The 25,464-nt window shown below is 39.9% G+C and overlaps 1 protein-coding gene across 1 annotated transcript in view; it reads right to left on the bottom strand.

The window, feature by feature from the left end:
* Positions 1–25,464, bottom strand: part of zgc:77784 (uncharacterized protein LOC402947 homolog) — a 206,847-nt gene that overhangs the window by 21,442 nt on the left and 159,941 nt on the right. The window contains exons 17-22 of the mRNA XM_061878097.1: positions 13,649–13,826; positions 13,362–13,583; positions 9,980–10,022; positions 7,439–7,575; positions 7,107–7,376; positions 2,436–2,562 (exon numbers count right to left, since the gene is read on the bottom strand). Of these exons, the coding sequence (XP_061734081.1) occupies positions 2,436–2,562; positions 7,107–7,376; positions 7,439–7,575; positions 9,980–10,022; positions 13,362–13,583; positions 13,649–13,826 (977 nt within the window). The remainder of the gene's footprint in view (positions 1–2,435; positions 2,563–7,106; positions 7,377–7,438; positions 7,576–9,979; positions 10,023–13,361; positions 13,584–13,648; positions 13,827–25,464) is intronic.

The raw sequence follows: 25,464 nt of genomic DNA, 5'->3' as shown, positions 1-25,464 counted from the left end.
TGCTGCCCTTAAAAGATTACAGTTGGCACAAAACGCGGCTGCTAGACTTTTGCCAAGAACAAAAAAGTTTGATCATATTACGCCGACACTGTATATACCCATATATACTATGTGTGTGTGTGTGTATATATATATATATATATATATATATATACCAGCGGGTGTATGAGTCCTGGATGCATTGCATTCTGGGTAGGTGTTGTGTTGAGTTTGTGGTGTGTTGCAGGGCCGATGTTCTCCAGAAGTGTGTTTGTCATCGTTTAATGTGGGTTCGCGGGGTGTGGCGCGTATTGGTAGGAGTGTTGAAGTTGTTTTATATCCCAACCATCAGTGTGATCTGTATGGGTGTGGAACAAGACCCCATGTTTACACACAGTTAAAGCAAAAAAATCTCTTCCGCAATTTTGAAAATGACGGCAGGGGAAGAGACATTCGTAACGTCACGAATTTGACCCGGCGGTAAAAGTAAGCATGCGCTTATAAATTTGGAGAGCGAGTTTTACTCGGCAGTAATTCAAGGCAGGCGCATATTACATGCCCGGCGGCTATTCAAAAACTCATTTGTATACTCTAGCCCTACGCTCTGTCTTAACTAAAATCAACACCAAGATGCAGTGCTTGTGCTCTTTTTAAAGCAAACATTCAGCTGTGGTCATAAGTTTATATTTTATTAGAATTTATCATTTATTGGCCATTCTTCAGAAAATATGAATGATAACACAAAAACCTTTCTTCCACTCATGCTTAACGGTTGTGTGAAGCTATTTATTGGCAAACAACTGTTTACTCTTTTTAAAACAAAATGACAAAAGAAAGTACCCAAATGACCCAGATCAAAAGTTGACATACCCCAGTGACTTTGATCTGATGACATGCACAAAAGTTGACACAAACATGTTTGAATGGCTAATCAAGGTTCCAATCCTCACCTGTGACATGTTTGTTAGTAATTAATGTGTGTATGAAAGGTAAGTGAGTTTCTGGGCTTCTGACAGACCATTGCATCTTTCATCTAGTGCTGCACGGATGTTTCTGGATTCTGAGTCATGGGGAAGGCAAAAGAATTGTCAAAGGATCTGCTAGAAAAGGTAATTGAACTGCATAAAACAGGAAAGGGGTATAAAAAGATCACCAAGGAATTGAGAATGCCAATCAGCTGTGTTCAAACGCTGATTAAGAAGTGGAAAATGAGGGATTCAGGTAAACCAGCAAATATTTCAGCCACAACTGCCAGGAAAATTGTTCGATATGCAAAGAAAAATCCACAAAAAACTTCAACTGAAATACAGGACTCTCTGAAAAATGGGGGTGTGGCTTTTAAAAGATGCACAATAAAGAGGCAAATGGCATAACATTTGTCATAAGGATCTGCGAGAAAAGGTAATTGAACTGCATAAAACAGGAAAGGGGTATAAAAATATCTCCAAAGAATTGAGAATGCCAATCAGCAGTGTTCAAACGCTGATTAAGAAGTGAAAAATGAGGGATTCAGGTAGACCAGCAAAGATTTCAGCCACAACTGCCAGGAAAATTGTTCGAGATGCAAAGAAAAATCCACAAAAAACTTCAGCTGAAATACAGGACTCTGGAAAAAATTGCTTCAGGCTGTTTCAAGATGCACAATAAGGAGGCACCTGAAGAAAAATGGTCAAGTCATGGATGAAGTACTGACTGTCCAGAGTCGAGACCCAGGATGGACCGCTCGTCGGGACCCAGGATGGACCGCTCGCCTGTGTATCGGTCGGGGACATCTCTACGCTGCCGATCCGCCTCCGCTTGAGATGGTTTCTTGTGGACGGGACTCTCGCTGCTGTCTTGGATCCGCTTGAACTGAACTCTCGCGGCTGTGTTGGAGCCACTATGGATTGAACTTTCACAGTATCATGTTAGACCCGCTCGACATCCATTACTTTCGATCCCCTAGAGGGGCGGGGGTTTGCCCACATCTGAGGTCCTCTCCAAGGTTTCTCATAGTCAACATTGTCACTGGCGTCCCATTGGATGTGAATTCTCCCTGCCCACTGGGTGTGAGTTTTCCTCGCCCTTTTGTGGGTTCTTCCGAGGATGTCGTAGTCGTAATGATTTGTGCAGTCCTTTGAGACATTTGTGATTTGGGGCTATATAAAAAAACATTGATTGATTGATTGATTGAAGTCGCCAGAAGAAAGCCATTTCTGCGCAAATGTCGCAACATATCTGGCTTACATTACGCCAAACAGCACAGAGTCCAGCCTCAAAACTTCTGGAACAAAGTAATTTGGAGTGATGAGACCAAAATGTAACTTTTTGGCCACTCGACCATGTACGAGGGGAAGAAAGGTTTTGGCGTTTATCATTCATATTCTCTGAAGAAAGGCCAAGAAATAATCAATTCTCCCAGGGTATGTAAACTTATGAGCACGACTGTATGTATTAGGGGGGCGGTTATGTCTCACCTGTGCTTCTCCTTCTCCAGTGTTTCTGGCCGACCGCCGTCCTCGTTGGCCGGCAGGGGAAGCGACAGCACGTCCACCCAGGTGAGCGGCGCTGACTTGCCGGCAGCTCTTTGTTTTGGCAGCTTGTCTGAGCACAGAAAAAGTGCGGAAGAATCTCATTGAGTAACAACACTCGACACGCTTCAGCGCACACTTTTAGTCTGCTTTGCTCTGCCTGCCGGAGCCTGAAGGACATCCATCTTATTACTACTTCTTTTTTTTCCCCATCTTCAAAAATCTCGCCTGAAGCGTCTTTTGGAATTTGTGAGTAGCAGAGTTTACACATTTACAATTTCACGTAGACCAGGATCTTTTTCCTTGAATTCTCAATAAGATGTAAACAACTGCAACCTTAACTTAGAGGGGAACTGCATTTTTTTTTTTTTTTTTTTAAATATTGTTCACAATCGTTTTTTTGTTTCTTTTACATTCTATGTATTAAATCGATTTGATAAAAAGTCAGCTTACAATGGAACCTATAGGACAGGGGTGTCAAACTCAAATGCAGAGTAGGCCAAAATTTAAAACTGAACATAGCCGCGGGCCAAGGTTGAAGAAATGAACCTTTTAATAGGGACCCAAACAAGTTTTGCATTGAATATTGAACAAGCAAGGCTTATATAACTTTATAGTGACACGCAAAGTCGAGTTTCAAATTATCCGTCCATCCATCCATTTTCTACCGCTTGTCCCTTCTGGGGTCGCTGGAGCCTATCTCAGCTGCATCCAGGCGGAAGGCAGTGTACACCATGGACAAGTCACGATCTCATCACAGGGCCAACACAGATAGAGAGACAACATTCACACACTAGGGCCAATTTAGTGTTGCCAATCAACCTATCAATAATAATTAAAAAATAACAATGGCATATCAAATAAAATGTAAATAAAAATTGGGGGGAGGGCCGGGTTTGGTGGTAGCAGGGGTGTATATTGTAGCGTCCGGAAGAGTTAGAGCTGCTTCTGGGTATTACGTGTGATACGGTGCAGATGTTCTCCCAAAACGTGTTTGTCATTCTTGTTTGGTGTGGCTTCACAGTGTGGCGCATATTTGTAACAGTGTTAAAGTCGTTTATACGGCCACCATCAGTGTGACCTCTATGGCTGTTGACCAAGTACGCTTGCATTCATTCGTGTGTGTTAAAGCCGCAGATATTATGTGACTGAGCCGGCACGTTGTTTCTATGGCGGAAAAGCGGACGTGACAACAGGTTGTAGAGGACTCTAAAGGCAGTGCCTTCGAGGCACGCCCCCAATATTGTTTTCCGAGTGGAAATCGGGAGAAATTCGGAAGAATTGTTGCCTCGGGAGATTTACGGGAGGGGCAGTGAAATTCGGGAGGGTTGGCAAATGCGTTGTTACAGCATGTATAATACCGGCGGACCAGGTCTAATCCTAATTTGATATTACCGCAAGGGCTAAATGAAATTACACGGCGGGCCAAATTTGGCCCACGGGCCAGAGTTTGACACCCATGCTATAGGAGCTGTTCAATTCTGCCTATTGAGCCCCTAAAAAAACACCCAAACACCTCCATTAGGGTTTTATATACATGATGTAAGTATATACACTATATTGCCAAAAGTATTCAGCCACATGTCTTTACTCACATATGAACTTGAAGTGCCATCTGTTATGACTTGCAGAGGGAGATGACGGCAACAGACACCAGAGGTTTAATGTTTTGGTTTGTTTCTTATAGCATGTTCTACAATGTTTTTGGCCCAAATTAAAGATATAATGTAAAATAAGTAAAATATAAAAAGTATTAATACCAATGCTGCAGTGGTATCGGCAACTAGATGAGACGAAATCAATCGGGGTGTGTTGTTCCGTATCGTGGCCCTTAGTTTAACATAATTCAAACAGTTTTTTCAATGTATTTTTTCTGTTTAGCTTCTTCTTTGGCTTTGTTTTCAAAGAATAATAATTAAAGCAACCCAAACAAAAAACCCTAATTTTAACACTGATTATCAGGCATCAGGCAAACTTCCATTAAAATACCAATAGGGTCGCCAAATTCCGGGAATATTCAAAGTTGGAAACTTTCCATGGGAATTAAAGGGATTTAATGGGAATAAACATTGAATGCAACATGCTAGATCTCGCAACATGATTATTAGCTAAAACAACCTGATTTTTTTCAAATTCAGTTGAATTTTAACCCTTCCTTCCATGCATTCCTCCATCCCATGTGCAGTGCATTCTCCCATCACATGCCCAAATAATTCCCAGCATGCTTCACACTGCATTCTGAATGGGACTTTTTGGGTGGGGGGGTCATAATTTATTTTAGTCAATCAACATTGCTGTTTTTTTGATGTTTGATGAAGTTCTGCTCACAAAAATAAATTTGTATTACAAATATTTGCGAGCATGTCTGCTTATTATGACCACAAAATGTTTATATTTATGTTTGGATGTATCACAGTTGTCAAACTCAAGGCCTGGGGGGCCAAATCTAGGGTGCCGCATAATTTTACGTGGCCCGTGAAAGCCTGGAAATAATATGCGTTAATAAAATGCTTAATTTTTTCTTACTAAAATACAGTTTTTCTTTCCCCTTTGACATGAAAAATCATGTACTGCAATCAATTGGATACCTTTTAAGTTCAATGTTATCAAAATCAAAATATCATCTCTATTCCAAAAATATTTTTTTGTTCAAATAAAGATAAATGCTGTACTTAAATATCTGCTTGAATAATGATTTCAAAACAAACGATCAATCAAATTGTAGACTGTAAAATTGTCAATAGATTTTATGGTTAAATTCCGCCGACTGAGTTTTTTTTACCATAAGATCAACTTTGGTACTGTTTTTTTTCCATATACAGTAAGACTCTAAAACATTAAAAACAAACAAAAAAACATTAAAACACAAGATTTTCAGTAAAAAAACAACAAACAAAACAACTGGCAGCTCTGTTGCTTGAATTTTACCGCTAAAAACAGTGGTATTGTTTCTCCATTCCATTTTATTTATTCCATTTTTTTATATTCAGTAAAATACACAATAAAAAAAAGTAGTCTTGTGATCTTTTCCCACACCTACATATATTTATATATATATATATATATATACATATATATATATAGTTATGGTTGCCCTCTGAAAAACAGTTTGACACCACTGCTGTATATGACGGTTAGTATAAATTTCCCCAAATTTCCTGTTAATTTCCATTAATTCCTGTTAAATTACCCATTAATTCCCATGGACGGTGTCCAACTTGGAATAATCAAAAAAATGGTCAATATTTCCAAACTTCCCGAGCCTAACGTCCCGTGGTAAATTTCCGGAAAGTTGTTGGAAATTTTACCGGAAACTTTCCACCCCTTTGCAAAGTTAATTTCCATTTATTCCCATGGACAGTGTTCAACTTTAAATAATCAAAAATTTGTCAATATTTCCAAACTTCCCAAACTTAACTACCTATGGTAAATTTCCAGAAATTTTACCGGAAACTTTCTACCTCTTTGCAAAGTTAATTCCCATAAATTCCTATGGACGGTGTCCAACATTGAATAGCCAAAAAAATGGTCAATATTTCCAAACTTCCCAAGTTTAACTTCCCGTGGTAAATTTCCGGAAATTTTACTGGAAACTTTCCACCCCTTTGCAAAGTTAATTCCCATAAATTCCCATGGACAGTGTCCAACCTTGAATGATCCAAAAAATGGTCAATATTTCCAAACTTCCCAAGCTTAACTTCCCGTGATAAATTTCCGGAAACTTTCTGGAAATTTTACCGTAACTTTCTACCTCTTTGCAAAGTGAATTCCCATATATTCCCATCGATGGTGTCCAACTATGAATAATCCAAAAAATGGTCAGTATTTCCAAGCTTCCCGGGCTTAACTTCCTGTGGTAAAGTTCCGGAAAGTTTCTGGAAATTTTACCGGAAACTTTCCACTCATTTGCAAGGTTAATTCCCCTCTATTCCCATTAACTCTCATGGACGGTGTCCAACTTTGAATTATCAAAAAATGGTCAATATTTCCAAACTTCCCGGGCTTAACATCGCGTGGTAATTTTCCGGAAAATTTCTGGAAATTTACAGGAAACTTTCCACCCCTTTGCAAAATTAATTCCCATATATTCCCATGGACGGTGTCTTTGTTTCAATTATCAAAAAATGGTCAATATTTCCAAATTTCCCAAGCTTAATTCCCATGGTAAATTTCCGGAAACTTTACGGAAATTTACTGGAAACTTTCCATCCCTTTGCAACCCTAATCATAGGTCCCCTTCGTGTGTGTGTGAGTGTTTTATTTGTAAATGTATTTATTTATTGTATTTTTTTACACTTGAATTTTATTGTTAAATATTGTACGTACAGTTAATAATTTTAATGATGCCTACAGTATGACCCTGTAACTAAGTACTTCTATTTTAATTATAAGGGAATAACCGTTTCATTAATCCAATAAATTGCGAAACATTTATTTTGTGAAAATATTTTTTTGTGTGGTGTTGAGGCCGTTTTAAAAGTACTTTTGGTACAAAAAATAAGTCAAACAATATTTTCTATATTATTTTTTATTATTCTTATACAAATGCTTAAATGTATTTTATAATTAGCACTGAACAATCTTTTTTTTTTTTTTTTTTTTTTTAAAATCACTTACCATTGTTTTTCTTGGAGTACTGAAGCTTGGCATACTCGGATGTGGAATGGCCAGACTGGATGGTCCACTGGTCCAGGTCCTGCTCCAGGCCCACAAGGCCACCATTGGACAGTGCTGGGTTGCTGCTGTACGGATCGGGCCCCTGGTTGTAGGAGGCGCTGGAGTAGGTGTCATAGTAGGTGAGCAGGTCCTCCTCGGCCGCCGTGTTGATGGTGCTGTAGACGGGACTCTCGTGGGGTTTCTCCGCGTGGTAGTTGGCCAGACCCACAGCTAAGTGCAAAGTGGAATATTACACTCACTGTGTACGGTGGTTTCAGTCGTCGCTCTCTTACCGTTGTAATATTTTTCTGAGTCCAGATGGCCGGAGCAGCAGTTGATGGAGTCTTTGCTGCTGTGCATCAGGTTGGGAGGGGGCCACGAGTCGGCCAGCCAAGGGAAGTTGCCCATGTTTGATCCCAACATGCTCGGCCTGGAAACGTTAAATATTATATACTAACACAACATTAGGTTCACCTGCACTATCTACTATATTTAACACAGTCATTTAATACTGTACAGTGGAACCTCAATTTGCGAATGTTTCAATTTACAAACCTTAAGATCAGGGACTTCAAACTCATTTTTAGATCAGGGGCTACATGGAGAAAAATGTACTCCCAAGTAGGCCGGACTATATATATATATATATATATATATATATATATATATATATATATATATCGATCCATTTCCTACCGCTTGTTCCCTTTAGGGTCGCGGGGGGCGCTGGTGCCTATCTCAGCTACAATAATATATATATATATATATATATATATATATATATATGTGTATATATATATATATATATATATACATACATATATATACACATACATATATACATATACATATATGTATACACACACACACATACATATATATACATATATATATACACATATATATACACACATATATATACATATATATATGCACACACACATACAAATATATACATATATATATATATACACACATATATATATATATACACACATATATATATATACATATATATGCACACACACATACATATATATATACATATATGTATACACACACACACATACATATATATATATACATATATATACACGCAAACACACACACATATATATATATATATATATATGCATATATACACACACACATTCATATATATAAATATACATACATACATACATATAAATATACATACATACATATACGTATATATATGTACATAAATATAAATATATGTGTGTTTATATATACATATATATATACATATGTATATATAAACATATATATGTACATATGTGTATCTGTACATATGTATATATGTGTGTATATTTATGTTTGTGTACATATATACATATATGTGTGTATATATATGTATGTGTGTCTATATACACACACATACATATATATATACACACACTTATATATGTATATATATGTACACAAACAAATATTTACACACATATATACACACACACATATATAGACACAAACATATGTATCTATAAATATATACGCACACATGTATATATAAATAAAAATACACACACATATATATATATATACACGCATACACATACAAACACACATATACACGTGTGTGTATATACATGTGTGTGTGTGTATATATATATATATATATATATATATATATATATATATATATATATACATACACACGCACAACCACACTCGCACACACACAATAGTCTCGTCAAAGTGTGCAGACTTGAAATAAAATAGGGACTTTTCCAATTATTCATGTTTACATTTTTTGTTTGGGGAACTCTACTTCAATATACAAACTTTAAGATTGACAAACCATTTTCAAGAAGCAATTACGTTTTTAATTGAGGTTCCACTGCAGTTTTTTTTTAATGTAGAACTGTAAAATTTTGATTTATTTAACGTCATTAGATTGTGCAGCTAAAAAGTGGTCTGTGTGCATACATGACTAGACACCAGGCCTGGGCAAAATTCGGAATTGAATTGACAGTGTCTGCCAAAATCAATTCCGTGAATTTGAATTAAGGTTGCAAACAGGAAGTAGAGACAAAATTTGAATGGAAGAAAATTGAAGTCAAAATTCCAGAAAGATTAGCGTATTCCAGAATTATCCTTTACAATATCTTCTTAAGTATTTCACAGAAAGAGTATGAAGCTCATTATTACATGAAATACCTACATATAATTTTTACATAAACAACAAATCAATCATTCAATTACAAATTCAATTAGCGGTTAGCATTTTAGTACGCTAACAATTATGTAAATACAACTAAAGGTCATGTATGTCGGTGAAAAAACAATGTACAATTTTGGGAATTTGTGTTTAATATTAGTGTTTGTAAAGTATTATTATTTTGGCCAAAACATTTATTAAATGTGACACATTTGTCCAGTTATTTGGTTATAAAAATGTGCAACTTTCTGAACCTTTTGTACCCATTATATTTTAAAGACAGGAAATGTTTTTGACATCTATGAACACAAATGAAAAGAGATAATTTAATTTGCTTTTCAAAAATAATACAAACTTGTGGAAAATATTTCATTTGCTATATACAAGTATTCAAAATTTCTGGATTTTTTTGTATTTATTTGAATCTTTTCAAACCAAAAAGTGTTATATGTGCCAAATTATCCCTCCTCATTGGCTACAAGGAATGTCTCCCAATCGCAATGAAGTGAATTCCACTTTCTGTAATTCCGATTCAACATCCTGTAGATTTTGAATTTCAATTCGTCGAATTAGTTAAACTGAAATGTTGAATTCTCCACAAGCCTGTTGCAAACAAGCAAAATAATAAGGGTTAAGATATTCTTGCGTTTACCCTCCGTTAATGATTCCAGATCCTTCGCCGTGAGCAAAGCCAACTGGAAGAAGAAGGAAGATAATTATCACACATGGTTTATCTTGAATTATTTTTGAATGGAAGACATGTTAACTGCCTTGCTATGCAACAGATGTGTTTATGTTCCAAAAGACATGTTCTAAAATCAGGGGTGTCAAACGTACGGCTCGAGGGCCTGACCAGGCCCGCCAACAGGTTTTACCCGGCCCGAGGTTTGAGTTTGCCAAGTATAAAAATGAACCTGAAATGTGTGAATGAGAGAAACTGCTGTTCTAAATGTGTCCACTGGATGTCGCAATAGCAATTCTTTGTATCTATGTCAGTGGTTCTTAACCTGGGTTCTATCGAACCCTAAGGCTTCGGTGAGCCGGCCTCAGGGGTTCGGTGGAGGTCAAGATACACCTGAGTAATCGTGTAAATAAAAACTTATCCCTATCGGCGTATTATGGATACGGCAACAGCAGAAGTCACACTGATTTTCAGGTGTGTAATTCGTTGTGAGTTCACGCACTGTGTTGGTTTTGTTCTTTGAACAAGGTGATGTTCATGCATGGATCATTTTGTGCACCAGTAGAAAAAATATACAACTCTGTCTTGAATTTGAAAATGTATATATATTTTTTTCACTAAAGAAGGGTTCGGTGAATGTGCACATGAAACTGGTGGGGTTCGGTACCTCCAACGAGGTTAAGAACCACTGATATATGTAGATCAGGGGTCGGGAACCTTTTTGGCTGAGAGAGCCAAAAAGCCAAATATTTTAAAATGTATTTCCCTAAGAGCCATATAATATTTTTTTTAACACTGAACACAACTAAACGCGTGCATTTTTAAGTAAGACCAACATTTCCACAGTATAATAGGTCTCTTATTCTTTGTAATAACATTGTTATTCTGAAGCTAACTGTGGAGGGGGCGTGGCCTGCGGGCCTGCAGCAAAGCAGGATGTTGCCAGGACCGGCCTCGAAATCAGCGACAGGTGCGTGGATGGCCCACCTGGGCCTTGTTATCTAATCACCTGTCGCTCTTTTATAAGCAAAAGCCAGGAGGAGAGACAGGGTTGGGGCTGGAGCCAGAGCGCGAGTGAGGACGAAAGAGAAAAAGACAATTGCTGGAAAGCAACTAAGAGAAAAATAAAATAAAACATTATTGTAACCCTAAAACAGGCTCTTGGTGGTCTGAAGAACCCCAAGGAGGGCAAGCCCCACACTAACCAATAATAAATAAATTACTTCTTACCATTAATGCAACTTCTTGAACATAAAAAAGCATGAGAATGTTTTATATTTGAACGTTACTTTTAACACTGTCATCACAAGTGGAATTATTCATTACTTATCGTGTTAAGCAATGTCAGCTCAGATTTATCCGAGAGCCAGATGCAGTCATCAAAAGAGCCACGTCTGGCTCTAGAGCCATAGGTTCCCTACCCCTGATGTAGATGATGCTACATATGTAGAAAATCACAAGATGTTGGTACATCAGTCGAGGAAAATGAGCAAACTACATAAATAACATCCTGTAATTGGATTTTGATAGAATTTTCTTTATCTTGATAGATTGAAAATTAACACCAATGAGTTGACTGATGAACATTATCACAAAAACTTACAATTTTGGCGGTATTATAACAAAAGTCGTAAATTTACTCAACGCAAGTCAAAATTTTACAACAAAAACTGAACATTTGTGCAATATGATAAAAGTTGGAATTTAACTCAGTAACTGTCGCAATTTAACAAGAAAAGCTTAACAATTTGGCGAGTTTATGAAAAGAGTTGTAATTTTACTCGACAAAAGTCACAATTTTATAGGAAAACTTAAAAATGTTGGCACTGTTATAATAATGATCGGAATTTTGATTGGCAAAATTAAGACAAAAGTCAAAATTTTACTCAATACCCCCCCAACAATTGTCAATATTGTGATGAAAGTCAGAATTGTATATGACAAATGTTGCATTAAAAAGTGATAACTTTATATAAAAAAGTAATCATTTTCAGAGAAAATATTGCAATATAACAGAAACAGAAAGAATATGACATTATCCCATAATAATGAATAACGACAGATAAAGCTAGAATACTATTAACCGCAACAAAAAAAACAACATTATGATTTGTACAATTTCAGAATGTGCCTGTTCCATTTTTAAACAAATAAAACAATCTTAAGTTGTTCTTTATTTTTAAGTTATCGTGCCGTGATTTTACCAGTCCGGCCCACTAGGTCAGTGGTTCTCAAATGGGGGTACGCGTACCCCTGGGGGTACTTGAAGGTATGCCAAGGGGTACGTGAGATTTTTAAAAAATATTCTAAAAATATAAACAATTCAAAAATCAATTATAAATATATGTATTGAGTAATACTTCAACAAAATATAAATGTAAGTTCATAAACTGTGAAAAGAAATGCAACAATGCAATATTCAGTGTTGACAGCTAGATTTTTTGTGGACATGTTCCATAAATATTGATGTTAAAGATTTATTTTTTTGTGAAGAAATGTTTAGAATGCAGTTCATGAATCCAGATGGATCTCAATTACAATCCCCAAAGAGGGCACTTTAAGTTGATGTGTAGAAATCTTTATTAATAATTGAATCACTTGTTTATTTTTTAACAATTTGTTAGTTATTTTTATGTCTTTTTTTTCCAAATAGTTCAAGAAAGACCACTACAAATGAGCAATATTTAGCACTGTTATACAATTTAATAAATCAGAAATTGATGACATAGTGCTGTATTTTACTACTTTATCTCTTTTTTTTCAACCAAAAATGCTTTGCTCTGATTAGGGGGTACTTGAATTAAATAAATGTTCACAGGGGGTACATCACTGAAAAAAGCTTGAGAACCACTGCACTAGGGAGTAGATTTTTCTCCATGTGGCCCCTGAGCTAAAGTGAGTTTGACACCCCTGTTCTAAATAGATATGTCCGATAACGGCTTTTTTGCCGATATTCTGATATTGTCCAACTCTTAATTACCGATTCCGATATCAACCAAAACCAATATATACAGTTGTGGAATCTCCAGTTCGAAATGAAACTTCTTTGCCTTGAATACTGTACATTTGAATGATCCGAGAACAAAATGATGTCTCTCTTGAAAAACTTTCACTAGCTGGGAACAAACTTTGCCAAGTTGCCTCCTTCTTGTTCTTACTGTGTGAGCCATCAGAGGTGACAGCGCAGCAGAAAGTGAAACTGAAAGTCACGATCTGTCATTGTAACCTTTTTTTTCTTTCTGCCGCTCATGTCTGCCACTCCAAATAAAAATTGTCACATTTCAGATTTTTGTTTCTTCACTCGCCACTTCTCGAAAACGACAAGTGGCGTTTTAGCTCAAAGTGCTTATACCTGCTGGGGTGTAGGCGAAGGAGGTGGTGTAGTGGCCCAGCTGCTTCCTCTTGCGGTGGCGGCAGTAGAAGCAAACGCTGAAGCCCATCAGTGCCAGCCAGGCAGCCATGCCCAGCCCGGCAATGAAGGCCGGCTGGCGCACCACGATGGTGATCTGCTCCGAAATGCTCACGTCGCCGCCGTCGTTCCTCACGGGTCTTAACGTACTGACCCCCTGTAGAGCTGATGGAGGACCAGAGAATGACTGAAAAGCCCCGGGTGTTAATTTTTCTTAAAACAAGACCCACTGAGAAGAAGGTCCACGGGCGGGCTCTGCACGCCAACACCCAGGCGGGTGACGGCGGCCACGGTGACGGCGTAGCGGACGTCGGGCAGCAGGTCACTCAGCAGGATGGACAGGACGGACCCGTCCACTGTTCGGTTTATGTGGATGTCCTGGTCCAAGCTGCTGCTCACACACCACACCTGAAGACGGACGTGATGATTGGTTAGAGGTTACCGTGCGAGCTTGGCCTTTCTACGATCCAGCTTGGGTGAATTTGGAGGATCAGTCAAAGACAATTTAGAGTGAAAAGCACATTTTATTTTCACTCGCATACAAAATTGTGGAGGGGGCGTGGTCAGCGCGCCTCATGTGGAAGGGAGTGTGTATGGCCCGGCTTCGAAGCACAAGCCGGCAGGTGAGTGGATTGCCCAGCTGGGACTGGTTGTCTAATCACCTGTCTCCCTTATCAGCAGCGTCCACGGCCATGAGAGGGAAGACACCCAAGTGAGTAGGAGGCCGTGAGCCAGACAGCTCTAAGCTTAAAATCGAAAAATAAAAGACTTTGCTGAACCCTGGACTGCGGGTCCCACCGATTCTGTCAGACCACAGAGAGCCCACGCATTTAGAGACATTTACAAAAACATTCTAACTTGGATTGTTTCCCTGGCTTCGAGACTCTCCTGAAGGACAGTGCAGCGAAGACACAACAAAGTCCCTTCTCGTCTCTCATGGACACACACCTGTTGTTGTTGACTTTGGACACGTGACTGCACGACACCAAGGTTGCGGAACAGAGTCACGCGGCAGGCTTACATACACACACATGCATCCACAAAAAATATACGCAACACACACAACCCCCCCGCCCCCCCACCCTTTGACAAGAATCCCTTAGGGGTGATGGACGGATGGGCAGCGCCTGAAGAGATGCAGCCTTCCACCGTAGCTCCCCCTCTGTTGCAAGATATCTATCCATCTATTTTCTACCGCTTATTCCCTTTGGGGTCGCGGGTGCCTATCTCAGCAACAATCGGGCGGAAGGCGGGGTACACCCTGGACAAGTCGCCACCTCATCGCAGTGTTGCAAAATGCATGTTGTAATATGTTTACGTGCTTTGCTTTGGGGCGGTATAGCTCGGTTGGTAGAGTGGCCGTGCCAGCAACTTGAGGGTTCCAGGTTCAATCCCCGCTGCCGTTGTGTCCTTGGGCAAGACACTTTACCGGCCTGCTCCGAGTGCCACCCACACTGATTTAAATGTAACTTAGATATTGGGTTTCACTATCTAAAAGCGCTTTGAGACTTGCTCAGTGACCTAATGGTTAGAGCAGGGGTCACCAACCTTTTTGAAACCAAGAGCTACTTCTTGGGTCCTGATTAATGCGAAGGGCTACCAGTTTGATACACACTTAAATAAATTGCCAGAAATAGCCAATTTGCTCAATTTACCTTTAGTAAATAAATCTGTATATATATATAAAAAAAATGTGTATTTCTGTCTGTCATTCCTTTGTGTGGTGATATTTGTCCTCTGCATTTGACCCATCCCCTTGATCAACCACTGGGAGGTGAGGGGAGCAGTGGGCAGCAATGGGCCCGCGCCCGGGAATCATTTATGGTGATTTAAACCCCTTGATGCTGAGTGCCAAGCAGGGAGGCAATGGGTCCCATTTTTATAGTCTTTGGTATGACTCGGCTGGGGTTTGAACTCACGACCTACCCATCTCAGGGTTGACACTAACCACTAGGCCACAGATTGCACCAAATTGAAGAGGAAAAGGTATATCAAAGCAAACGGCAGATGTCGCAGGTATTGGATAACACCGCGCAGACAGATTATCTTTGGGTAAATCCCACATCAGGGTTGTGCTCTGTAATACTCTTGCAAAAACATGTAAGTCCAGAAAAAATGCCCCAGCTGCATACTGTAGCTGTGGGGCTTACATAAACCCAACATGCTGGAATATGACTACAGAACCCCTGAATGTACTGCAATGGAAACAAAAGCCGGGGAACAGGTGGTACAAAATCCATGCGGTTTTCAATAAGTCCGACAGCAAAGAATGAAATAACAATAGCAATGAAATGCCTTTTGAAGTTGTTTACATGTTCTTACTCTAACATAGGAGTGATATTATCTCTATTGGTCCTGACGACACAAGACCAATATCCATCCATCTTCTTCCACTTATCAGAGGTCGGGTCGCGGGGGCGTTCCCAGGTCAGTCAGGAGAGATAGTGTTCCCAACGTGTCCTTGGTCTTCCCCGTGGCCTCCTACCGGTCGGACGTGCCCTAAACACCTACCTAGGGAAGCGTTCGGATGGCATCCTGACCAGATGCCCAAACCACCTCATCTGGTTCCTCTCCATGTGGAGGAGCAGGTCCTCCCTGATGACAGAGCTTCTCACCCTCTCTCTAAGGGAGAGTCCCGTAACCCGGCAGAGGAAACTGATTTACCCGTGATCTTGTCCTTTCGGTCATAACCCAAAGCTCCTGACCATAGGTGAGGATGGGAACGTGGATCAACCGGTAAATTGAGAGCTTTGCCTTCCGGCTTAACTGCTTCACAACAAGGGATCGATACAGCGTCCGCATTACTGAAGACGCCGCACCGATCTGCCTGTCGATCTCTCCCGTCCAAAGGCAAAACCTAGTAACTCACTTCTAGCTGATTTTGAGAAAACAAAGGAAAACCAATCTATCTTGATGCTGTCTTACAAAGATTTACAAAGTCATCAAATGTATCGATGTTTTCTTGAGCTTTCATTTTCTTGCCGATTGAGCCATGGATTGAATCTGCTCTCATGAAAGTGTGTCCTTTCTCCAGATATTTTATCACAATCTTGGGTGGGCCCCATTCTGCGTTTGCACATTGGGCAGCGTCCAGTATTTATTTTGACCTCCACAGTTATCCGCCCAAAAGAGTATGCAAGGGGAAGAATCAAGAACAATACATTTAATGAAGGTGCTTGCAACGTCCTGGGCCAATCTTCCAAATATCCCCACGTGCCATAATATCACATAATCAGGTTGGGGCGGCATAGCTCGGTTGGTAGAGTGTCCGTGCCAGCAACTTGAGGGTTGCAGGTTCGATTCCCACTTCCGCCATCCTAGTCACTGTCGTTGTGTCCTTGGGCAAGACACTTTACCCACCTGCTCCCAGTGCCACCCACACTGGTTTAAATGTAACTTAGATATTGGGTTTCACTATGTAAAGTGCTTTGAGTCACTAGAGAAAAAGCGCTTTATAAATATAATTCACTTCACTTCACTTGACCGTCGGCCCCCATTCGTGCAAATGTCTCATTAAAGACAATAAGGCGACTGAAAAAGAAGCTACGATTGGCCCCTTGAGATACTAGGTTTTTCTGTTGTATCTACGCGGTTATGTGGTAGTTGCTAGGTCCTGCCATGCGCGTAACAGCTTACTTACGGAACAAATTACAATATCGCATACACTAATGTAAAGCATATCACCTAGGAACTCCAAAATTATTATCAGCTCAGTTTTGACCAGAATTTAGTTACTGGGTTTTGCCTTTGGATGGGAGATCTCACCATCCACTCTTCCCTCACTCGTGAATAAGACCCCGAAGTACATGAACTCCACTTGGGGCAGGGTGTCCTCCCCAACCCGGAAATGGCACTTCACCCTTTTCCCGGGCGAGAACCATGGACTCGGACTTGGAGGTGCTGATTCTCAGGTCTATGGAAATACCCATCCCGAGACTTTTAATCCAGACGGATTGTCGGCAAAACTAATACCGGTTGCATTCCCAGCTAACAGACTGTTAAAGGCCTACTGAAATGAGATTTTCTTATTCAAACGGGAATAGCAGGTCCATTCTATGTGTCATACTTGATCATTTTACGATATTGCCATATTTTTGCTGAAAGGATTTAGTAGAGAAAATCGACGATAAACTTTGCCACTTTTGGTACTTCCTGAAAAACCCTCGCCTTTACCGGAAGTCGCAGACGATGACGTCACATGTTGATGGCTCCTCACATATTCACATTGATTTTAATGGGAGTCTCCAACAAAAACAGTTATTCGGACCGAGAAAACGACAATTTCCCCATTAATTTGAGCGAGGATGAAAGATTCGTGTTTGAGGATATTGATAGCGACAGAATAGAAAAAAAAAAAAACGCGATAGCATTGGGACGTATGCCGATGTTTTTAAACACATTTACTAAGATAATTCTGGTAAATCCCTTATCTTTCTATTGCGTTGCTAGTGTTTTAGTGATTTTAATATTACCTGATTGTCGGAAGGGTGTGTCCACGGCCGGGTGTGAAGTGAATTATATTTATATAGTGTCAGGCTTGGACTTGGATTGTGTGTGCTCCTTCGACGCAGAGGGATTACAGGACGAGCCAGGCGTGAATTAAGGTACATGTTTGTCTTTATTAATACTCGAAATACAAAAAAAAGGCAAAACATATAGCGCGCTCGATGGCGGATACTAATCTGTACTAAAACTTAGAACAAAAACAGCACAGTGGCAATACTATATATAAAACAAACAGAAGATACTATAAAAGGCACATGGCAAACCAAAAACTAGGACTGAGGCATATAAACAAAAACTTACTTGGCGTGGATGGATCAAAAAGCATGGCATGAAGTATGTAAGGCAATGAAAGTTAATGTTCCCAGTCTGATGGACAGAAAGAAATTGACTTATATAGTGGCTGTGATAATTAGGAACAGGTACGGGACTGAGGGCATGGGCGTGACTAGGAGGGCAAGGTGAAAAGCAATGAGTTGTTTTGGTAACAAAACAAACCAGGAAGTGAAAAAACGGAACAAGAGTCCAGAAAACAAAACAAAACATGATCAAACATAAAACCAGATTTACAGACGTGACATATAGCGCTTTTCTCGAGTGACTCAAAGCGCTTTACATAGTGAAACCCAATATCTAAGTTACATTTAAACCAGTGTGGGTGGCACTGGGAGCAGGTGGGTAAAATATCTTGCTCAAGGACACAACGGCAGTGAGTAGGATGGCGGAAGCGGGAATCGAACCTGCAACCCTCAAGTTGCTGGCACGGCCACTCTACCAACCGAGCTATGCTGCCCCATTGCGCGTGTTGATGCGCAATGTGTCAGGCGAGTCGACGGCAGCCATGGACGGCACAAGCTCAGCTTTTATCCGGTAAGAACTGACTTTTTAACCACAATTTTCTCACCGAAACCTGCTGATTGACATTCGGTTGGGATCCATGTCCGCTCTGATCCATAGTAAAGTTTCACCTCCGGGAATTTCAAACAAGGAATCACAGTGTGTTTGTGTGGCTAAAGGCTAAAGCTTCCCAACTCCATCTTTCTACTGTGAGTCCTGCAATATTAATTGAACAAATTGCAAAAGATTCAGCAACACAGATGTCCTAAATACTGTGTAATTATGCTGTTAAAGCAGACGACTTTTAGCTGTGTGTGTGTGTGTAGCGCTCATACTTCCTAAAACCTTGTGACGTCACGCGTACACGTCATCTTTACACAACGTTTCTAAGACGAAACTCCCTGGAAATTTATAATTGTAATTTAGTAAACTAAAAAAGCCGTATTGGCATATGTTGCAATGTCAATATTTCATCATTGATGTATAAACTATCAGACTGCGTGGTCGCTAGTAGTGGCTTTCAGTAGGCCTTTAAGGAGATTAAAAGTGATCCTCGCCTGCGACTGATCAATGATCCGTGCACATATGCAACACAGGGCCACAATGAATCAAAACAAAAAGAACCCTGTGCTCTATTTCAACACCCTTGTGTAGTTTTTTTTCCCTCAGTTCTGGAGTAGCAACTTGAAAATCACCGGTACTGGTGCTAATCGACAGATAATCAGAACGCTGTGTTTCGTCAGAGAAAGATATGACAAGGACAGTGCAGCTGAGAATCTGATGACAACAGCATGTACTGCCAGAAGATAAGGGGCCGTGAGTAATTGCTTGATTGTATAATGCGAGTATACACACAAGGCAAATTTGGGGCGACGGTACATTACAAGAACAATTTGTTATGCTTCCTTTTTATAGACCACAGATGGTGCCGAGGACCGTGTGCATTGGAGCTGCAGTATTGAACAACTGTCCTGTCTACTCTTTGTGTGTGTATTGATACTTAATTTTTAACATGAATAAATATACACTGGGACTAGTTAATACCTCTGACTGAAAGACATAAGCGGTTGTCAACAAAATAAACCTGAACTTTCGCCAGAGGCATAAGAAAAATACGGGCTATTAAAGGTTGTTTCTGTCGGTCCACAGTAAAGGAAAAGACGTGTGTGTTCTTGTCCCACATAAGGATTGTGAATGATGGGCAAATTAAAAAACATATATATTATATGTGAATTATAAGTGAAGTGAATTATATTTATACAGCGCTTTTCTCTAGTGACTCAAAGCGCTTTACATAGTGAAACCCAATATCTAAGTTACATTTAAACCAGTGTGGGTGGCACTGGGAGCAGGTGGGTAAAGTTTCTTGCCCAAGGACACAACGGCAGTAACTAGGATGGCGGAAGCTGGAATCGAACCTGCAACCCTCACGTTGCTGGCACGGCCACTCTACCAACCGAGCTATATTCCACTTTAGCAAAGTAGCAAGAAACACGTCAATAATGAATAAAGCAAAACCTGTTCCAGACCAAAAATCACTTCATATTCTTTACTGCTCGTTAGTGTTACCATATCGGAGTTATTGTGTAGAAATATGGGGAAACTGTCGGAATAATTGTGTCTAAATTATTACAAAACATTGTGTTTCAATGAGCTCCCGGCGAGCGTACAAAAGCTGTCTTTGATCTTACCAATCAAAAGGCTTGTAAAACTCCACTGTGTAGGATGGGAAGTGACATGAAGGTGTCGGTCCCTTTGATGTATTGTAATCCACAGGAAGATTTTGTCTTGACTCGAGATCTACAAAGTGGAGAGGAAGCAGGACCTGACCCCCCTCTAGGCACATTTTCTTTGAACTGTTTGTAACCAGGGCGACGGCTGTTTACGACCTCCCTTCCTTTAGAAACAGCTGGGAAAGTCCATATCAAAGAGGAGGCGCACAATCTTTAGTCAGAGCGTAGTGGGAGACTGTACAAAGAGTACAGCCCAGACGTTTCTCCTCAATTGAGCTAAATTGAATTCTGTCTCTGTTTAATTCCTTGCTTCTTTGTCTGTTTAGTAGATGTCATCAGTGTTTGGACCTGACAGATACAACTACAAATGTGCGCTTCATTCATTAACGGTGTCAAAAAGAAGATCAGTTAGAATAATACATCATGTTGGATATCCAGAACATACAAACTCTTTATTTACTAAATCACTGTTATTGAAATTCAACGATTTTGGTGCATTTGCACAAAGCAAACTATAACCTGCTCGCCAAAAATGTACAACAATTCTTCTCTACAAAAGAGGAGAAATATAATCTTAAGAGGAAAATCTAATTTAAAATATTTGTACTGAAAACTTTTACCATATCAGTATGGGGAATTCAATGATGGAATGGATTAAGCAAGGAAATCAAAGCACCAATATGATTCACTTTATAACTCTTAAGGCCCAAGATGTTTGTTTACATGCTTTGTTTTATTTCTCTTTGCTATTTGGGATTATTGGACCCTAATTAGAATATTTTGATATGATGTACTTAGTCCATAAGTACACACATGTGTACTTTATGTTTAGCGACACGCTAATTCTTATTTTTACACTTTTTTGTTCCAAATTCCATTGTATGTTATACTCTTCTGACACCACCAGATGGCAGTATAAGTGTCCACATAAGTGGCCATAAAACCTCAATTTCCTCTTATTTTGGAAATAAGAGGTAAAAGGTGCTGTCCACACATGTGGCCACTAAGCCTTTAGAGGTTTTAGACACTGTTCAAACAACAAGAACAGAACAACAATTATGATGAACATCTTGAACCCCCCTTTTTTTTTCTAGATAAAGATTATTTATGTATTTAATATTTGTTTACTTACTATGGTATATTATTTCTGTATTATTTATTTGATCATTGTTCTGTTATTGAGAACAAGGAAATGGGATAAAATTGCTATGGTATGAAAAAGGGTAGGATTAATTAAGCTTTGCTTCTTCCTACTCCTTTTTGGGCGTGCCGTAATGAAACAACTGGAAATATGTGATGGATTTTATTGTATCGTATGAGTGTTCCACATAAACTAAAACTGAACTGAACTGCATATTTCTCACTGGCACTCATGGAGGGCGGATGCTCCACTTTCCTCTCCCTTATCTCTCCTGCTTGCTTAATTGTCTTGTCTGGGGACTTACTTGTCTATACTGGGGACCCTTTACTGTCGAGTATGTGAAGATATCTACCTATTGGGAATGATGACAACAGGACAGCTGCTGATTGGAGTAAGCCTTGCTCTGGTTTGTCCACAAATCGAAAGTTGCTGGCAGTCTTCAAAGTACCCCACAACTGATTAGAGCATGGGCGTCAAACTCCGGCCCGCGGGCCAAATTTGGCCCGCCGTGTCATTTAATTTGGCCCTTGAGGCAATATCAAATTAACATTAAAGCTGGCCCACTGCTGTAACACCGCATTCACCGCTAATACTCTTACTTGCCAACACTCCCGATTTTCCCGGAAGACTCCCAAAGTACAGTGCCCCTCCCAAATTTCATCCCGGACAACAATATTGGGGGTGGGCCTTAAAAGGCATTGCCTTTGGCGTTCTCTACAACCTGTCGCCACGTCCACTTTTCCTCCATACAAACAGCGTGCCATCCCTGCCACATAATATATGCGGCTTATACACTCACTCAAGTGAATGCAAGGCATACTTGGTCAACAGCCATATAGGTCACACTGAGGGTGGCCGTATAAACAACTTTAACTGTTACCAATATGCGCCACACTGTGAACCCATACCAAACAAGAATGACAAACACATTTCAGTAGAACAGCCACACCGTAACACAACATAAACATAACAGAACAAATACCCAGAACCCTTGCAGCACTAACTCTTCCGGGAAGCTACAATATACAAACCCCGCTATCACCAAACCCCGTCCACCTCCACCCTGCCGCCGAAAACAGACAATTTTTTATTTAAATTTTGATATGCCATTGATATTTTTTGATTATTATTATTAATTGAAACTCGATTGTGCATGTCACTATAAAGTTATATAAGCCTTGCTTGTTCAATATTCAATGCAAAACTTGTTTGGGTCCCTATTAAAAGGTTAATTCGTTCAACCTCGGCCCGAGGCTTTGTTCGGTTTTAAATTTTGGCCCACTCTGTATTTGAGTTTGACACCCCTGGATTAGAGGATGCAGGAAGAACTGTGGACACTCTTGTGATTTTGGATCGCATCGGACTGTCTGCCCAGCAGGATGAATGTTGAGGACCAGTCATAGACAATTTAGAGTGAAAAGCTAATTATTTTTTCACTAGCATACAAAAAATCCTAACTTGGATTGTTTCCCTGGCTTGGAGACTCTCCTGAAGGACAATGCGGTAAAGACACAACAAACTCCCTTCTTGTCTCTCTTGGACACACACCTGTTTTTGTTGACTTTGGACTGACTATCGGCTGCACGACATCAAGGCCGCGGAACAGAGACACACTGCAGGCTTGCAAACCACGTTAAACCCAGATTCCGATCTAACAAAGGTGTTAACTTGTTCTCCTTCTATGCCACATCAATATGGAATGCACTCCCAACAGGTGTAAAAAAAAAAGTGCATCTGTATCCCCCTTCAAAAGCGCACTAAAAGAACACCTCCAGGCAACTTCAACCCTAAACTAACACCCTCCACGGATTGTAAATTATCAAATGTATATACTTGTTCTTATGCTTTCTGATCTCAATATGTTCACTGCTTGCTGAACACATCCTACCAAGTCAGACCTACACTGTTTCAATGTCCGTTTGTCAGATGATGCAATTGTTGATGACTGAAGTACTGATATCAACCAAACATAACTCCTCCCCACGGATTGTAAATAATGTAAATAATTCAATGTACATACTATGATGATTAACTTGTGTGATGACTGTATTATGCTGATAGTATATATTTGTACCATGAATTGATTAAGTTGAAAAACTTATTCGGGTGTTACCATTTAGTGGTCAATTGTACGGAATATGTACTGTACTGTGCAATCTACTAATAAAAGATTCAATCGATCAATCAAAAAAAAAACACACACATGCATCCACAAAAATATACGCCACACACACATCCCACCCCCAAATGCATCCTTCCATCGCCCATAGGGGTGATGGAAGGATTGCAGCGCCTAGGAGCTGCAGCCAGCCACCATGACCCCCACCTCCCTCCCCTCTGTTGCTCGATATCTCGAGATGTACGTTGTAATATGTATACATACTTTGTTATGGAGGTTTTTTTCCCAGTCTAGATTGTATTTTTTTACTAATCCTTCCCCAGCGTTTTACCTTTTTCCCATCTTTTATGGGGCGCTTTGTGGTGACCCATCAGTGTTCTTGTTCTGTAACCCTATACACCAGGTGTGCCCACACTTTTTCTGCAGGTGAGCTACTTTTCAATTGACCAAATCGAGAAGATCTACCTCATTCATATTTATAATTTATATTTATTTATTTATGAAAGAGATATTTTTGTTAACAAGTTAATGGTGTTTAATGATAATACAAGCATGTTTAGCACATATAGATTCCTTTCTTTCATGAGGACAAGAATATAAGTTGGTGTATTACATGATTCTGATGACTTGCATTGATTGGAATCAGACAGTAATGATGATAACGTCCGCATTTTCAAATGGAGGAGAAAAAAAGTCCTCCTTTCTGTCCAATACCACATGAAAGTGGTTGGATTTGGCATCTGGTTTGTCCAACTTGCATACACCTTTTTAAACACTTTGTTATGAGCGTAGCATATGTGTGTGGCCCTTTAATGTCTGGCAGCAGGTGAGTGTGTGGGCGAGCGAGGAGAGGGAGCGGTCGCTGAGGGCGGGGGAGAAATAACTTGGCATCAAACTCCGTAGATTGCGCATGCTTGCTTCCTGAGACTCTTATTTTGTTAGTACAAGCAGGATGAAGCAGGTCTTTTATGGTGAAGACAGGAACTGTGCAGTCGGTCTTTCGAGTTTTGACAGCAAATACGGCCCAAGAGTCTGTTGAAATAAAAAGTGTTTCTCTCCGTCCTGTCAGGGGTTTTTTTTCTTAGAGGGGAACATTATCAGCAGACCTATGTAAGCGTCAATATATACCTTGATGGTGCAGAAAAAAGACCACCTATTTTTTTAACCGATTTCCGAACTCTAAATGGGTGAATTTTGGCGAATTAAACGCCCTTCTGTTTAATGCGCTGGAGGCGATGACGTCAGAATGTGACGTCGCCAAGGTAACACACCCACCATTTTCATTTTCAACACATTACAAACACCGGGTCTCAGCTCTGTTATTTTCCGTTTTTTTGACTATTTTTTGGAACCTTGGAGACATCATGCCTCGTCGGTGTGTTGTCGGAGGGTGTAACAACACTAACAGGGAGGGATTCAAGTTGCACCACTGGCCCGAAGATGCGAAAGTGGCAAGAAATCTGCCGCCAGACCCCCATTGAATGTGCCAGAGTGTCTCCACATTTTACCGGCGATGCTAAGGCAGACATGGCACAGAGATGTATGGATAACATGCAGATGCATTTGCAACTATATTACGTTTCCTTCCACCCACATTTAATGCGAAAAAAACACTTACCAATCGACGGATTTAAGTTGCTCCAGTGTCAAAAGATGTGAAAGTCCTGATCGTTTGGTCCGCACATTTTACCGGCGATGCTAACGCAGCTATTC

Source organism: Nerophis ophidion, linkage group LG18 (genome assembly GCF_033978795.1).
Source record: "Nerophis ophidion isolate RoL-2023_Sa linkage group LG18, RoL_Noph_v1.0, whole genome shotgun sequence".
NCBI classification, from domain to species: Eukaryota; Metazoa; Chordata; class Actinopteri; order Syngnathiformes; family Syngnathidae; genus Nerophis; species Nerophis ophidion.
The sequence above is the reverse complement of the archived record's forward strand: the minus strand, read 5'-3'. Positions and strand labels throughout refer to the sequence as shown.